The sequence below is a fragment of the Orcinus orca genome, chromosome 3, assembly GCF_937001465.1.
Source record: "Orcinus orca chromosome 3, mOrcOrc1.1, whole genome shotgun sequence".
NCBI lineage: Eukaryota > Metazoa > Chordata > Mammalia > Artiodactyla > Delphinidae > Orcinus > Orcinus orca.
In genome coordinates this window covers 114,725,698-114,743,931 of record NC_064561.1, presented here as the reverse complement: position 1 = coordinate 114,743,931, position 18,234 = coordinate 114,725,698, and the positions used below count along the sequence as shown (strand labels likewise).

The window sequence follows — 18,234 nt, the reverse complement described above, 5'->3', positions numbered from 1 at the left end:
ACTGAGAATTTGATGTGAGGGGCAGGCAGTAATGGGACATTTTGGGAACTTTTCTACTAGCTTTCCTTAAATATTGAAAATCTCAACCGAAGAAAAAAGCCAAACTTAATTATGGCCAGATTAAACAGCGGTTATAAAATTAACAGAAACATACAGTACACAGCAGCTACAGACCGGTTGGTACTGCCATTTGGGAGGCTGCCGATGGCTGTGGGTGGGAAATGCCTCTACTTTCTTAAGCGATGGAGATGAGTATGGTGTGTGTACTTGATGTTTTTTTCATACCCTCACCCCCCAACAGGGCTGTCTGTCATAGGCTGCCGGCCCCGCTTTACCACTTGCCCCCGAGCGTGGGAATCGGAGCGTCCTGCCGTTCACATCTCCTGCATTCCGTTTAGCGGAATCAATTAGGCAAGACAGACCCTCAGATTCCCCACCCCCTTTCCATTTTTGTCAGGTCTATATACGTCCTAATTATTTCAGTTTGGGATGCCAGAGCTGTTTCCTGGATAGACCTGATCATCCTTAAACAAAAAGAGAGGAGGCGCACACGTGGGTTGTGGCGTAAATGTCACTTTCATTTCCAATGCTAGGCGCAGAGTAAGACAGAACATTTTTTTAACACTTTGACAAGAGGGGAGGCGATCTCGTCTCCATCATGTCTTTCTGCTTCAGTAGCTTCCTCAAGGAAACCCTCTTGGAACAGAGAAGCATCTGTCCTTGTATTTTGAATAGAAGAATAAAAAATCAGCCTTTGCTTTTTTTTTTTTTTTTTGCATTTTCCTTCCTAGCTCTATGTCCTCAGTAGATACAGATTATTAACATTCCAGTATAAACTCTTCTGAAAGTCTAATTTCATATAATTTGACATACAACATACATGCAGTTTCCAAGCATAATCTTCAAATTTTTCAGGGGAGGGACCTCGTTAAGGAATAGCCTAAGTCTACATATATGGAATCATATTCAAACTAGGTACCAGACATCTCTACAACAGCTCTCTAGGAAAAACAAAAACCCTCCATTTATAAACTTTTACCTTAAAGTAGGACAAACTACATGTGCCTCTTTACTCATTAGCACTATACAACTCTTTGCAGCTGTAACAACCTCACAAAATATCTGCACCTTAATGTTTTGGCATACGTGTGTCAATTTCCTCTAATCCCACCTTTCGTCATAAGGGAAAAACAAACACAGAAACAAAGTTAGATTCAATAAGTATTCCTGACCTTTCTGGTTTTTACTGTCTCTTGGTTGCAGTTCATTCTCGCACGCTCCCCGGCGATCTTGAAGGAGTTTTTACTTTCGGTTATCTAGCTTTATGAAGACCAATACACTCATACAGCTAGATAACCAAAGATAACAACTCGCTTCCCTCACAGCCTCTGTCTTCTTCTGCCCAGACTCCAGATCCAGATCTTTCTGGCAGTACCGAAGAGTAAGTAGTCCTCCAGGATACTTTGCCGCGCAAAAGATTCCTCCTTGTATGTAAATATGACCTGGTTTCTGTCTGTGTGTGCGGCTAGACATCCAAACGAGAGCTGTTGCTTTCAAAGTTTATTCCGAACTTTTTTTTTTCCTTTCAGCAAGTAATCTCCGGCAGCGTTAGCCAACAATTCATCTATTAATACCAGAAAATAAAGCCAGCTATTAAGGTGCAGCAAGCGGTTAAGAGTAAGCAGCATATCCGTCCCTTCACAGGCCTCTATTTGCATTGTAAATTGCTTCCTTCTCACGCCAGACTCCTTAGCCTCCCTCTATAGAGACGTATAAAGCCAACAGCAATTTCCAGCGCAGGTTAAGGAGGAAGGGAAAAAAAAAATCCCATTCTATAGAAGAAGTGACAGCTGATTCAAGGATCTGCTCCGGATCCTTTTGGGTTAGGCACCATGAGCTTTTTACCAAGCGGTGGCAGCTTGACTGCACATATCTTGTGTGTGTGTGTTTTAGGGGGAAGATCCTCGATTTCACAGGGCTTCTAGGCTGGGGAGGAGAAGATGCCGTCTTGCTGGCGTGCTGCTGCCCCGGCTCTGAAAGAAGGAGAAAAGGGCCATCATTGGAGGGGCTTTCACTGCCAAAATGTGGACCAGCCCGGCAAGGTCAAAGGTTCGAGACCGCGGGAGACCAAGGTAATGATGATGTCATGAGAAATCTCAAGTACACGGTTATTGATATGCATCAGTGATCATCCAACTGCCCCACGCCTGCTGCCCGAGCAGAGGTAGCGGCAGCAGCAACGGCAGCATTTCAACAGCCCTATTTTCTCAATCAACGTTTCTTCCGCTAACACTACCGCCTGCTCCTGGAAAGGCAACCCGCGCCCTTTTACCTCCTCGGTGCTAGTGCAGATCGCTCTAATATCCAAAGACTGGAAGAAATCTCTCTCTAAGGACAGATAAAAGCATTTCAGATCTGGGGAACGTCTTTACCTGCATTTCTCTTCTGGCAGATTGCATGGGCGGACAGATGGAAGGCACTTGGCGATTGCTTAAAGCAGGGCCTTGCTTTCTGGGGCTGGGAATCAGATCTGTATTACGCAGTGAGTCGATGTGTGATTACATTGACAATTTGCTCTGGTGGTGTGTTTTTAATGGCTTCATAGTTCAGGCATGTTTTGTATCTATGTACCGTGGCGATAGGGCAGCGTATTTTGTTCTGTAAGTTCAAAGTGAATGCTCTAAGCAAGCCGACTTCATCCTGGTTTTAAAAAAATAACTGTATACAGGGTGTGCCTTAGATTGTAGCACAGGTAAACACTGTAGCAATAGTTTCTAATGTTGTACACAACTCTGCTGTAATAAAAATGCTGAGGCTTTGTCTGTGGTTTCAAACATCAATTTTCATACAGAAGGGCAAAATGTACTAGTCTTCCTTATGAAATAATTTTTAAAAGGATTGTTACCTCGTTAAAAAGACAGATAAAATACCTGGATGTTTTAACTCTGCCCCTACAATCCCCTTCCCCACCCCCACCTTTCTTCTGTCTAGAAAGGAATGTTGTTTTATTAATTAATTGGCCTCATTCTTTTTCTTAGGACTTTTCAAAGTGTGAATATGACCACTTAAAGACCTCTTTTCTTCTTCTCCTTCATAATGGGTAATCTATGTCTAATGCACCTATGACATGTACAATTCTAACAGTCAGATGTCCCTCAGCAGAACATCTGTCCACATAAAATGCATATTCACCATGGGTGAACTTTATGGACTGTTATGAGTTATGTTTGGTGTTGTTACCATTCTTTAAATATATGCTACAAGCAAATGTCATAAATCTTCATATTCATTTCACACACCACTAGTTTATCACAATACTCTCATTTTCATAGGTTGACTATTTCCCCATCACTAAAACACTTTCATAATATACACTCTTTCATTAATTCAGTAATTTATTCATTTAAGACGCGTGAATATGGTTATCAAATTACAGAGCGCACATATGTAAATCCTATAGAAAAGACTGACAAGTAAAGAAAACAGAATTGCTAAGAAAAGCCCCCAATTAAGAGTTCAAACAACAATATTACACCAATTAAATATGTAACTTAGTAACATGGATGCCAACTTTTCCTTAGTTTTTTAGTAATTTACTTTTTTGGTGAGCATTCTTGTCCTGATTATTTAGAAAAGACTAAGCTATGGAAATTGCTCATCTATTTTTCTTTTCAAATTTTGAAACAAGGAGTACAATCAGAAATGGCTGCATTGGGTTGTATAAAAAACATACATGCAAACTACAAACTAAATCAGAGAAACACACACCCATAGAGTTACTGTTCCTTCTTGAACTATGAGGCACAACATAAACTACTGGATAAAAATTGAACATATCACTGAGGCCCATGCCACTTTTGACATTATGTAAAACCCTAATGAGCTTTGCTTCCTTGGAAGATTGAGAGTATTTTGGCCTTGCTTTCCAAGACCTAGAAGCAGAATCATTAGTGATTTGGCATATACTACATAAAAGAAGCATATGATCAGATGAATTCAATTCCTTAAATCAAACCCCAAGAAATGTCAGATATTTTTAGAATATCTTTTTGCTTTATATATGTCTGCATGGGGGTTGGTGAAAGTAGAGAGATGTGAGGCAGGTATGTCTGTGTGTGTATCACCACCATATTTGTGTGAATTTGCAAATTAATGTGACTACATTTCCACATTTAACAATTAAATGCATTTTTAGAACCCAAGTAACTATCGTGAAAGCCAAGACACTGAACATCTGAGACGCTTCTACAATTAGAAGCTACAGAATATACTGTCTTAAAATAGCATCTTCTGTGGCAATGCCACAGTCATATCAACTAACTCCAGGACTGGCCCCTTGCCTGTCACATACATTGTAGATTCATTATGAGAGTGCCAAAAAGTGAATTTATCCAGTGTAATGATTATGGGCAGTCTGTTCATTAGCCATATATAGCCAATTAAATATTTTGCCTCTCCATCATCTTTCAAGGGATGAAGAAATAAAAGATACATAGCAAGGCTTAACACTGAGCACCTGGGTATTCTGTATATTGCCAAGGTTTATCATATACATTTCAAGGACTGTATTATTATCTAGGATGTGAGACAAGTTGAAACAATTATGCTACTCTAAAGATTCTTAGCAATGTCTGCCATACATTGTTGTGAGCAACTATTAACACCTGCAAGTTGTTATTTCAGTTATTTTTGCTTTCAAAAAGCTATTTAGCTGAGCTACAGAATACCCTTTTTGAAAGCTGCATATTGAAGGATATACTGAATTCATATGGCTTGCCTACTCATTCTCTAATAAATTCCCATTAATGGCCAGTAGATTAGGACATGATTGTCAGGCTTGTTTTCTAATCTTTTTATAGGTCTCCAGATAGCTGAAACATGAAACATCCTGGTTTTCTTGGAAATAAACAATCTCTGCTTAAGTTAAAAGTGAAAAGTTATGATTTTCCACATATTTAGATCAGAATTATGCTATTCCATAAATGCAAATACATCAGGTTTGCCACTCATATTTAGAACACCTCTCTGAATCCTGTTCAGACCTCTGCAGAGTATATAACGAAATTGGCCTATCACCGAATTCCCTTTTTAATACTGAGTTTGTATGATTCTCAAGCATGTAAACCACAGTCCACTAATACAGTCAAGACTACCATTTTCCACATAAAAGTCATTTAATTTATAGCCATTTGTATAGTTCAGGCAAGGTACTTGAGTGACTTATTTTCTAATAAAAGTGTCCTATTATTTCTTCTGTATCCTGAATTTCTTTTTTATAAGCAGTTAAGGTTATATTTGCATTATCCTTGATATATAATATACATAGGCTACCTATCGGGAGAAAACTGCACATACTGGAAACTTAGATTTTTCTGGAATTGTTTCTATTGCCTGAACTGGGAGATAAGCAATACACTGCAGGTCTGTCACCCAGTAAATAATATTCTATTTTTATTTTGTACGTCGCTTTAATTTTATCAAATGTAAATTTTTAAATTACCTTTGGCTGGTTGGATTGTCTATTCATTTTATGCTTCTTCGTAGTCTTATCTGAAAAATAGTCAAGAAAACAAATGATCACAGTTTTATATGTATATATACACACATGCATATACTTATATATATAATCATGGCTTCATTTACAGTACTGCAATTACCAGGATTCCTTAAAATGCCAAGAGATTCCAGAAAACCCCAGTACAAGATATCCTGTGCTTCAGCACCCACAGAGTTAAATATGCTAATTTGCATTTAAATGGAGACATGCATGATAATGGGAATGCAAAATATGCAGAATCTGGAGGGGTTTGGGAAATTAATTTTTTTCTTTCTTCTTTTATTTTTAGCTTGGAAGAAAGAGGGACTCTTAAGAAACATTAGGGATTTGAACATTGTAACCTGCCATACAAAAGAGGAGGGAGAGTTCTCCCATGTAAGAATCTCAAGACTGGAACAAAAGTCATATTTTTTAAATGTTTAAGGCACTGAATTTCCAGGCCTTTCAAACAATGGGAATCCCTGGATAAATATCTAATCCATTAGAAAGATGCAAATAGTTTACTGTAAGGCCACAGCACGGTGAGATGTGCATTCATATCTATGGCTCCTGATTGGCTATTTCCTCCAGTAAATCAATGAATAATGTAAAACCTGATTGCTGTAAAGTGGTGGATTTTTTAATTCCCTTCCCCCATCCTTCCTTGACTCAATGTTCAAGAAGTCTTACACTCCCGAAAATAGGTGTGTTTCTTTTATGATTTTTTTTTAATGCTTATTGTTATTTTGGAGTGGCCAGGGTGGGGCTACCGGTTTTGCAAAATGAAAGTACTGCACTGGTTCAATTACGCTGACTACCGGAGCTCATTTCTCGAGACAGCGCCCGAACTACTGGTGCCAAGGTGGGGAAGGAGGGTGGCCGGCAGAGGTAGGCACCACGGTAGGGAGGAAACTGGATCCGACCCCGCCGCTCTAGGCCCAAGGCAGCCACAGCTCCCAAAGAGCCCCCGGCCGTGGCCGTGACTTGACAGAGCCTCCGGACTAACTTCTGATCAATTCCACAGCTGCCCTGACCCCTCAAGACAGTTCCCCATTCAAACACCGCGGGTACATTTGCAAGAGAAAACGTCGCAGACACTAATGCAAATACATTGCCTGGGTTCCCACCGCCCTGGGTTCCCTCAGACAATTCCAAGCCAAGGAAGGAAGGTCTTGCCTCCCTCAGCGGGGCCTGGGCTCCTAGCAAACCGCTTTCGCTCAGATACCAGAAGAGTCAGAAGCTGAAACGCTCCAATAAGTAATCGCGATGGTTGCATCTTGATGAATCTGAACTTGGGATAACACTGTAAAGCGGCCTCTCGCTTCCCTGAATCCAAAAGGCAAAGAGAAAAGGGAAGTGGAAATCCACCCAGTTCTAGTTAGCTACTGTATATAAGTTTCCACCAGAATCCCATCAGACCCTCACTTCACTGCCAGGTAACTGCAACTTTGAGGTGGTTAAAAGAATTGTTCAAAATGCGAATCCTGAATCCAGGAACGCAAAATACAGTTGCATTTGGCTCTAGGTTTAAGAGGGAAAAGTCGCACTATCAACAACACAAAATTACATACAAAATTCCCCTTTCCAACGCGAAAATCTCCTGGAATCGTTCTTCAATTGGGGGGTCAGGCCACTGGATAATTAACAGTCCTGGTTCAGACAACTCACGAGATCAACAGGTTTAGCATCGAAACACACAATCAATTAGCTGAAGCAAAGCCCCGGACTGGCCCTCGGAGCGGCCCGCAGCGGGCCTCTGCGGACACCGGCTCGCGGGCGAGGTGAGGAGCGCAGGCGCCGGGCCGCGGCAGGCACTGCTGGCCGCGCGCCGCCGGCCGAGTTGCCGCCTGCGGGCCGCCAGGATACTCACTCGCTCTCGTCCCTGAGCCAGGCAGTGTTGCCCCCCAATCCAGCTGGGCAGGAATCGAGGCGCCGGCCAGAAGACAAGATCCAGAATCACTGGGCAGCCGCAGTACACAAACAGCCTCCTTTCGGCGTCTCGAAAAAAGAAAAAAAAAATTTCAGACCATCCCTTTCCTTCGCACATTTAAAACTGCCGCTCAGTTCCACACGGTGATTCTTGCTTGATTGCGTCTAAAATAGTTTAAACGGATCTTCCCTTCCTGGGCGAGAGAGAAAGGCGCAAAAGACGAAGGAGGAAAAAAAGCCAACTTTTCCCCCCCACGCCAGGCACTTGCTCCCTGAGCCTCGGAGTGGAGAGTGAAGTGGTGTGTGCGAGGCTCGGCAAGTTTTTGGGGGGGCTGTCCAAGGTCTAGTCCAGCCCCCTCTGCCGAGGAGGACGTGCTCTGAAACTCAACCAATTTCCCCACTGCTTTTGTTACTGATGAACTGAAGCCCTATTGTTCATCCATTGCCACGGTCTTTTTCAGTCCCCACACTACGTTCTGCGTTGCCAGAGATAATGAATTTGCACCCAAACCTCTCATAGTCCCCTCCTGACAGACGGAACAAATTAGAAATGTCTCGTCTGAAGGAGGCAATAGCTACATTTTCCTATTGTAGGAAGCAAAGCACACATTTCTTTGGAAACTTCTTTTGCCTTTTCTGCCTTTTATTTCCTTCTCCCTCTTTTTCTTTTTTCCTCCAGTTTTTTTTTCCTCTTGATTTCTTTAGACTCTTTTTTTAAAAGAATAGCCCTGTCTTGTTTTCCCAATGCATGATTTTTATGTAACTTGTGGATCTTTTCTACCTTCCTTCTTTCCTCTCCTTCTTTCTTTTTAAAGGACTCCTTTGCAATTTTATTTACAAACTTGGAGAATGACCTTTTGACTTGCAGACTTTTTTTTTTTTTTTTAAAGAAAGGTCTTTTGGTTCAAGTCCCCCTTCCTCACTCCTCCTCTTCTTTTTGTTGTGGTCCTTAAATGTGTTTGGCTAAAGACAGTAATACATTATAAGGATTTTTATTCTTTAAACTCCAGAGCTATTCAAAAGGTACGAGGGACGCTCCATAGGGGTTAGCTATTTGAGGGGGGAAGAAAAGCGTGTGTGCGTGAGAGTGTGTGTGTGTGTTCCAGGGAAAGAGGCAGAGAGATGTGGGAGGGTGTGGGTGGGAGTGTGCAGGGAGAGAAGGGTGGGAGCCTTGAAGAGAAGGTGGGCTTCCTGGAACGCGAGCCGGGAGGCTGTCAGGGGTGTAGGCGCTAGGGGGAGGTGCGAGAATCCGTCTGCCGAGGGCGGCTTGCACCCCTGGGCCTGTTCGCGCGCCCCGGCCGGCCGCAGCCTGAGCGCGGGTGTCAGAGCGCGCGGGCGCCTGTTCCGAGCCTGCGCGCGTGCGACAGGGGGCGGGAGGGGGGCTGTAAAAATTCTGACGAGTGGCCCATATGTAAATGCGGTCCGGGGGGAGCGGGGAGGAGGTAATGAGAGCCGCGGGCGAGCAGCCCCGCCGGCGGCCCCCAGCTTTCCCGCCAAGTGCAGCGGGAGGACAGACAGCCATGCGTGTCCTTGGCGGGAGGGCCCCCGCCCGCCGCGCGCGCCTGCCCCCGCGCACACGCACATACTCCCATCGCCTGCGTGGGGCCCGGTGGCCACGAGCATGTCAGGAAAACAAAGCTAGGGCTACGAGGTGGAACGAAGAAACGGCAGCCTTGGAGGCCAAGGGCAGGACTGGGAAGCCAACACCACGGCCTCTGGCGCCCCTTCCTTGCCAGCCCGTAGCCCGGCCCTCCGCTCCTGGCTCTGCACGGCCCTGGCCCAGAAAAGGCCGAGGACCGTTTCTTAGCTGCCTAGGAGAGGGTGGCAAGCAGAGGCAGGGGCGGATGTGCGCAGGGAGGTGCCAGCGAACCCCACCGGGTGCGCGGGCACGCACACACGGGCGCGCGGGGCAGGGTGGGGGGGCGGAATCTGAAGGCCTCCCTGCCGCGTAGCCAAGAGCCACTACCTTCTCGCAAAGGCTGCCGAGCTCCAAGTGAAAAGTACACCAGGCTAAATCCGGCAAGACAGCGCCCGGGCCTGCGGCTACCGAATCGCTCGCACCTCAAGCCCCCCTCCCCAGACAATGTAATCGAAAGGGCCTGGCTGTTCAGAGACAGCCTTCTCTGACCCCCTCCCCCTTCAAATGGGTGTAATTCGAACTCCAGCCCAGGATCTCTGGCCTAGATGGCCCCGAAGATAAGTCCCAGAGGTGGCCGTGGAGAGACACTGATCTCTCGCTCGTCTCGCTCACAGCGCCTGCCTCGGTGCTAACCAGCCCAAGCACCTCCCCAACACACACACGACACTCGCATCACATTGTAACTCACGCTCCAGGCATGGCTGTTAATGAAGCCGACGCGCTTAATGAGTGCACAGGTAAACAGGTACCGAAACGAGAAGCCCCCACCACTCGACTGGGCGATTTACCTCTCCCTACTGGAAACACGTGTAGCTTATCGTGTTTTAGGAGTGATTTGCTCTTGTCTGAGGTCTCCCCCTCCTCTTCTTGTGGAGAGAAGCCAAAAAAAAAAAAAAAAAAAAAATCATGTTCCATTGTCAGAGTCTTCTTTCTGATAAGCTACCCGAGCATTGGTCTAGAGCATTTGGGGAGCTGATTGATTTGGTTTGTTATCTGTTGTTTTTGGTTTGTTGTTTTGGGGTGTGTTGTTTTTCTGAGGGAAGCAAGAGAACGTGTGTTTGGTGGGGCTGGAGGTGCAGGACAGGAGCCTGCGGTGCGGCCTGAAGGCCGGCGAAGCTGGAAGCCGAGCAGTGGAGAAAGAAGGCGGCGGTTCGTCCTCCCCCGGGGTCGACACACGGGTTCCCTTGGCCCCCTCGGGCCTTGGATCTGCCACCGCCGTTGCCGCCGCGCGAACGAGCGGGCTCCGTCGGCTGCCGCTCCGTGTTTTCTCCCATCCCGGCTTCACGTTCAAGGTTTAGCTGCGAGGTCACGTCCATTGACGTCAGCTCCCTGTCTCCCTCTACGTCCGGCTACATTTACATACATCAAGGAAATTAGGGCATTAAAAAATATGCAAATTCTGCGCGAAGAGGAGCCTGTGCATTCCTGGCGCGATCGCCTTTTATTGAAGCTTTTAATTAAAGGGGCTAGTTGGCGAGCCCCTGAAACAACCGCCAAAACCCCCAAAAGAGAAAAATAAACGCTGTAGCCTTCGGGAACGGTTGTTTCGGCTCCTGTTCTGTGGGCGGTTGAGGACCGCCGGCTGCCCGGCTCGGAGAAGAACAGGTTAGAGGAGGCAGCTCCAGCCCATGCATAATCAGGGCTCCGCGGCGCCTCCATTCTTTCCTCCTCCTCCTCCTCCTCTCCTCCTCTCCTCCTCCTCCCGCTCCTGTTGGTTCCAGCGTGTATTATTTTTAATACTGATGCATATGTAAAAGGTATATTTGCATTTTTTAATTCGCGAAAAGTTCAGGTTTATCGTTTTATTGATTCTCTCCCCCACTTTTTTTTTTTTTTTGCTATCTTATTATGTCTCTCTGTCTCTCTTGTCCCTTTCTATCTGTCTTTATTTTTTGGCAAGTGTCTGCTGCTGTCTCTTGCTAGATAATATGCACAGTTGCCTCCCTGCTTCTGTTTATTTAAGGCTCCAAAGATGCACATCTGTCATGTATGTAATGCCAGCTGTATAACCTCCTGGTTTGGTCATAAAAGAAAAGACACATTTTTTTTTCTTTCCTGACATACCCTCCTTGATCGGCTGTGATGCCCATCGCTCAAGGCTCAAAGTTTGATTGTCTAATTAACTTCATATTAGCAAAACAGTTTGGGCCAATGCATTTGAGATAATGTATGTATAAAAGAAAGTGACCCCAAAGATTTCTAAAGAATTTTTGTGCTGATTAACTGAGAGGTGCAGCATTCACCACCCTATTGCTTTCTAGCATTTCTTATTGCAAAAAAAAAAAAAACTATTTTAAAATGTGTAGAAACAGCAACGGACAGCCTTCTGCAAGGAAGACATTTTCAACCATGTTGTATGTTGTACCTTATCTGCTTCATTCAAAATTTACTGAATTTCATTTTTATCTTAATATGACTGGAAACAAGGCATATTATCTTGATTCAAAAGCATCCTTAGTTCCTGACTTTGGAATTAAAACAAATAAACAAAACAGTTTACTGTATTAAGCCAGTTGATTTGCCCTAAAATACACAGGCCTTGAGTTAGATTTCAAGCAATGGAAATCTTATTTATAGGGTCGAATTTTTCTTTCTGGCAATATGTCTATTCAGCACAATGGCTTCTGAAAAATATATATGTATAAAGTCCACTTTAAATTTTTCCCTAAAGCTATCATTTTAAGAAGACCGAATCCACAACTGCACAGCCACAAAGAACAGCAAAAGGCACACATGCAGCTTATTCAATTAAACAAATCCAAGTACATGCACAGGTAATTAGTTTTCTTATGAATGACTTACCTGCACAGATACTCAGGGCAAGACTCACCCTCCCCAATGGCTTTCATGTATAAATATTCACATGTATTTTCCCCCATTTTAAAGCTACAGCTCTATGCCATCTTTCATGCTGGGCTATCCAGCATCCATTTTTAGCACCCTTAATTCTTATGGCATTTCCAGCCTTACCCTTGGCTGTAGTTTTTCCAAGCCTACACCAAAGTGCTCTTATGGTATGTTACCCAATAAAAAGTGGTCAGATGGCTACACGTAAAACATTTAAAAATGGAGATGCACTTATCCTTTAGGTTTGTCCCTACCTTGCCATATATAGCAAGATTACGTTTCCTAAAGTACATTTTCAGCACATTTTATGAATAGTTGCAGGATTCCACAACCGGTTGCAGAATTGCCAGTTTCTGGGGGGCACCCGGCTGAGTGAAACAATTCAGCAGGTTAAATGTCTCTTCGAGTTTGGCTGCAATCCAATCGCGCGTGGCGGTTTGTTCCTACCTGGACTCTGGCACATATCTGCCCGCCTTTATGCAGAAATCAGGACAAACACACCAGCCACGTTGCAGGGCATACAGTGGCGGTGCATACATTTAGATGGTAGTAGCAAGGAATGTTCTTGTAGGGATGTCTGTGCATGCATCTGTGTACAGACGCGCGTGTGTGTGTGTGTGTGTGCGCGCGCGCGCTCGCGCTATGTGACAAGGGACACAGAGAGGTACACCTCTTATCTCTGATCTCTCTGTAATCTCCTTTTCTGTTTCTAATCTCCCTTATTGGCGCATGGTAGTAACCTGAAGCCTCTGAACCGTCACCGTCACTGCCGTGTGCGCGCTGTAGCTTACCCCAGGGGCCTGCGGCTCGATGGCTCGCTGGTTCGGTGGATGTTGTTGTGGAGGGTGGGTAGCGCCGCTGCCGCTGCCACCGCGGGTCCGGGTGCTCTGTCCCAGCCCGGCAGCCAAGCGCGCGGTGCCGGAGCCCCCTCCCACCCCGCCCTCACCCCCATCCTCCCCTCCCCTCTGCGCCTCCTCCCCTCCCCGCCCCCCCCCCCGTCCGCCACGTATTACCATATGGAGGCCGAGTCCCTGCGAATCACAGCAGCAGCGGGCGGTATTTGAATAAGGCCCGCAACCCGCACAGACCCCTACTCTCCCGCAGGCAGCGTGCCCAGCACCAAGGGCCAACACTCCGGCCGGTAACCTGTCAGCGGCTGACACCTCCCCAAAGTGCACTGGGAGCGCGGGAGGGAAGGTGTTGGGCCTCCCACTTGCTACTTTTATGTAAACTTGGCTGATAGGATCTGACAATAAATAGGGGAGGGGGAAACAGAGAGAGATACACACGGAGAGATGGGGGGGCGGAGGGGAAGAGGAGAAGGGAGAGGAAAGAGGAGAGGCGTTTGAGGGGGGGAAGGGGAGAGAAAGAAGCTGAGAAAAGGGGCAAAATCGGGGAGAGGAGCCCAAAGAGTTGAGTGAAAGAGGGAGCAAAATGGGGAGGGAGTGGGGAAACGATGGGAGGGGGAGAGTTGCCCAAATATCTGAATTTGGACTCTCCAAGCTAAAAATACCACCTCACTGAACTTCACAACCTCCAATTAGACACGTGTTTCTCCCCTCCTCCCACGTCACCGAATGATTAATTTGCCATCTCAATCAGAAATAATTATTTAGAATTGTATAACAGATATAAGACTTAACGAAAGGAGCCAATTTTGGGAAACAGCGAAAGACATGACATTTAAAGATGATGTTGGCCACCTCACATTAAAAATTTAAGGCTTGCCTTGAAGACTCAGGCACTTGCCCAGCCTTGTCTTCTGAGATAGCGAGACCGAGGCCCAGAGTCAGAAACAAGAGGTTTTCCGAAATATTTTGGACTTTAAGTAAGAATTTTTCTTTCCTCCTCTTTGGCATTTGATTGTTACATTTTTCTCCTACACGAACTGATTACGTTTACCAAAAGAAAATGTAGATAAAGTGTGGGTCTTTTAACATTTTTACTGCAAAGTATCCCCACATCTTAACTGAGGATATGATTTTAAACGTTGGTTTAAATACATAGCCAGTTCCATTTTGCATACTAATTCTTTCAATAACTTGAGATTCCGAACTTAGCGTTTTCAATACGGTCCCCCCCCATCTTCAAATCGGAGCAGGGATTTCCCAGTACAAAATAATCGGAATCATAATAAAATCTCCAGTCACCTAGAGGATGTACCCATTGTAAATATCCTCTCGGTATTCAGAAGCTAAACTCCCCTCCTTTTGAGACACACACAAAAAGAACGCTTCTGATTAATAATCTCTCACGCGGCACACCGAGGCTGAAGGCCGGGAGCCGCAGGACGCCAAAGAAGGGGGCAGAGCTCTCAATACCTAGAATTTCAATACAGATTCCAAAGACGTGCTAACTGCTAGGTTTCCGAAGGGGAATAATACTTGGCAAGCAGTGCTTTCGGTGAAGACAACCGCCTCCAAATACTGACTCCTTCCTGGGTCGGGGGAGGGGGGCGGTCGCGGTTACCCGGCATTTCTGCGTACAGACGTGCGTACAACAAGGTATGTAGCTCATGCATGTGGCCAGGCCCAGGTTTCTTTCTTTTCCTTCTCTTCTTCCTTTTTTTTTTTTCTTTCTCTTTTCTTTTTCTTTTTTTTTTAAGGCAAGAAATCGAAACCAATCCACTGTTTCTGTGGCTAGCTCCCACGAAGCTGGGATTTCAACCTCTTGTTTATTTTTAAAGCCAGTGTGGCGCCCCGGTTGAATGTCCGGCTCGGGCTTTTACCAGGATGGCCCCAGTGCCCAGTCGCTGCCCACAGCACGTGAAAAGAAGAGAAAGGAGGGAGAGTTGGTGGCTTCGAGCCGCTTCCGTCGGGGCCCCGCGTTTCGCCCCAACAGACTCCTCTTCCTTCTCTCCCCGAAGGCGCTCTCTTAGGCCGGCCAGTGTCGCTGCGGTCTTGGCCAGGTGAGAGAGGGGACGGTCCCCGGGGGCAGCGGCCCTCTCTTGGGAGCTCTGGTGGGTCTGTGAACCCGCCGGGCGCGGAAGGCTGAGTGGCTCGGGGGTCCAGCGCTGGGCTCCCGGCTCCGGCCAGCAGGGGAACAGCGACACCTACTGGCCGCGCGGGCACCGAGTCGGGGCCGTCGGGGCGGCCCTGGGCTGGGGGTACCCGGCTGCTTGGACTCTGGAGGCCGCAGGAATCTGCTCCCAAGGCTCGGCCCCGCCCTCTAGGCCTTGCTTACCCCGGGAAAGGCAAAGCCTCCCTTTCTAGAGACCCCTAGGGGGACTGCAGGACGGGCCTGCACACTCGCACGGGCACATACGCCCTCCAGCCCGAGGCTCTTTCTTCTGGGGAACCGAGGGACCCGCAGACACAGTTGGCTACCGTCTCCCGGTTGTAGGAGAGACCCAGCCAGAGGTTGGAGCCCTGACCTCTCCGGGTTCATGACCCAGGCCTCTTCTCCACCACCCCCATTTCAGTGCTGACTAAAGACGGTATCTTTACAAATTAGGAACCGAGGAGAGTTCATTATCCTCCCTTAAGAAGGGAAATGTACGAGTCAAGGACACAACACGCGCAGTGGCTGGCGCCAGGCGGCCGGCCGAGCCCTCCTGCTAGCTAACCTCGGGCACGTTGAGCGCACCCTCACCGCCGCCGGCGATTGAGATTTGGTCGCTTTTCTTTCAGAATTATGATCTTCTTAATTACACAGGAAGTAAAGGCAAATTTAGGGTGATAGTGATATTTTGAGACCTAAGGGCAGATGACTAGATAGATGATAGATAGGTGATAGATAGGGAGAGAGAGATATCCTGCTAAATGTAAATGTGAATGTTTCGATTGTTAGCTTCGGTTGGGAAGGGTGGGAGAGAGTGCCAAGGGAAGGCGAGGCCCGAGGAAAACCTAGCAAGGATGGGGATGAAAAGAAACCAAATCGTGTATTCCAGACTTCCTTTCTCTGCTCAGTCTTTTCTATCAAGGAAATAACTATTTCCTATGCAAAGGAGAAGTAGGTGGTCCCACACTGTGTGGAGGAGGGAGGGCTCTTCTTCCCCAGATGCCTCCGTTTCCAGTGTTGGGTTCTGAGGCTCACCTGAGCCTGAGAAGCCTGAGTGTGATTCAGGTGTTAACTTGCTTAAACATTAAAATATATTCCTTCGCCTAGAAAGATTGCGCTATTTGAACTAATTTGAATCCTTGAGATTTTCCATTTAAATTACTACTCATTTAAAATTCCAGAATTAAAAAAACAAACACTTTTCATTTAAAGTTTGAGTTCATCTTGGAAGTTATTTTCCTTATCTTTAGATACTGGTTGGAACTAGGGTCTAAACTGTTTTGAGGAAAAGGGGAGGAAGGTCTTGTTAGGGCTAAATTTTTGTCTGCCTTCTCTACAATTACAAAATTTTGCTAATTCTGTTTTGTTTAAATACAATTGGAATCCCTTAGGGACCCTAAAGTCAAGAGTTTTAGATCAAGATTTCTGCTTTTAAAAAAAATCTCTTAAATGCTTATGAAGGCTGCTCTTCAACTCAGTTTTGCAAGTATTTTTTCTTTTTTATAAAATTTTTCTTCAAGTGTATCTGAATGTGTTCTGATAATATATGAATTCACATCCCAGAGCAGGCCCTTAGCAGTATGTATGATGTACGAATAAATCCATATTACTAATAATGAATAAAACAGAGCTATATTCTAATGACATTCTCTGTCAATGAATCCTGTACCCCACTGAATATCAAAGTCAGCTTTTTCCTGGTACAATGGAAATCTTCATAAAACAGAAAATGATTAAAGAAAAATTAAATTACACTGGGCACACAACAAGCAAGTGTTAATCAAACCCAGTTCAGAGGTGTCTTTGGGTATTGAAAGCACCTTGAAAAATGGAGGGGTTGAAATGTTTTCCTTTCTTAAGAAGCATTCAGTTTCTAGAATGTAGTTTTATTTGTGACTTGAAGATCTTATCTAGAATGGGTTCTTATTGTTGATATTCTTTGGTTTAATTTACTCTAAATATTGTTGATTTAACATTAAAGAAACTAGAAAATAGAATTTAAGTGTCAAAATAGTGGAATTTCTGTATATACCTAATCACCCCCAAAGCATAAGCATGTTAAACCCTAATTAAAGGACTATTTCTCTATTTTGAACAGAAAATTAGGCCAGTGAAATTGTTTCTATTCACAAGAAATATGAATGTATGCATATTATTATATCACACGTAGCATTTTATATAAAGTGGATATATATATAAATATATAAACCATGGATATCCATGAATGTTACAGTGGATTGTTACAGTGTGTGTGTGAAGTAAGGGTGGAGACAAGGCTTCTGATTCTTTTTAGGTCTTCTTTAATATATTTCTCTTTAAATTCCTCTTATTTAGCAAGTAAATTAAGGAATGAAGACAGGCTAAACTGTCATTAGACTGTGTCTATGTTTCTTTGTCACACCTGCCCTCCCTCTGGGCTCACCTTGGAGGGTGTGTGTGTGTGTGTGTGTGTGTGTGTGTACTTCCTTTCCTGCTTGTTGAGAAGCATGAAGGAAGGAAGGGATGCAAGGATGGGATTATTGATCAGAAAGGCACATCATTGAATGTAAAATGAGATGGAAATATTTGAAACCCTGCTAGATCCCAGCTAGATGGTTATCTGGGGTGGGGGGACTTGTGTGTGGTAGCTAGCAGGCTGATCGCATAAATCACTTGGGAAGCCGGGAGAGGCTCCCAGCGCCTGGAGTGGCCTCCCTTTCAGCTGCGTTGAAACACGCAGAGGCTCAATGACGTTTGGCTTCAGGAAGTAGAGCTCCAAGGACACATGTGTGCATTTGGTTGGAGACAGGTGTGTGTGCGTACGTCTGTGTGAGTGTGTGCGTGTGTGCGCGTAGTGAGGAGTAGGTACTTCATCAAAAATTCATTGAAAAAATATTGACCCTAAAATTCTGCCATATCATCAATTGGAGTCAGGCACCAAGGTCACCAACATGTCCAGGTTCACTCATGGACCGCGGAACATTATTGCTTTTGATGGTACGAATATGGCTTCTTTCATGTCTTTGGTTCTCTATGGTACTTCCTTAGAGTGGGGCGAGGCTCTAGCCTCCCCCTCCTCTCTTTTGGATCCCCGCAAACAAAACCATTCTACCACTTGAGCCGTCTGCCGCAGGTGTAATGGATGGCAGGGGGCCGACCTAACCACACTTCAGTCTCTTCTAGGTCGTCCCCGCTCTGCACCAAACAAATGAGTCCTGTTTCGCCACTAGGGTGCCGAGGTGGATGGTGGATGCCGGCCCCCGCCCCTGGCAGCGTTCAGCGCTTAGAAACCAGAGCCAGCTGA

At 45.6% G+C, this 18,234-nt stretch overlaps 1 protein-coding gene across 1 annotated transcript; it reads right to left on the bottom strand.

The window, feature by feature from the left end:
- Positions 1-753: 753 nt before the first annotated feature.
- On the bottom strand, positions 754-14,427 carry LOC101282614 (uncharacterized). Its single transcript, XM_049707874.1, has 5 exons — positions 14,336-14,427; positions 12,743-12,838; positions 7,407-7,534; positions 5,501-5,550; positions 754-2,033 (listed from the first exon to the last, which is right to left on the bottom strand). The coding sequence occupies exons 1-5, from the start codon at positions 14,425-14,427 to the stop codon at positions 1,971-1,973; spliced, it is 429 nt and encodes a 142-aa protein (XP_049563831.1). The 3' UTR covers positions 754-1,970.
- Positions 14,428-18,234: the final 3,807 nt, after the last annotated feature.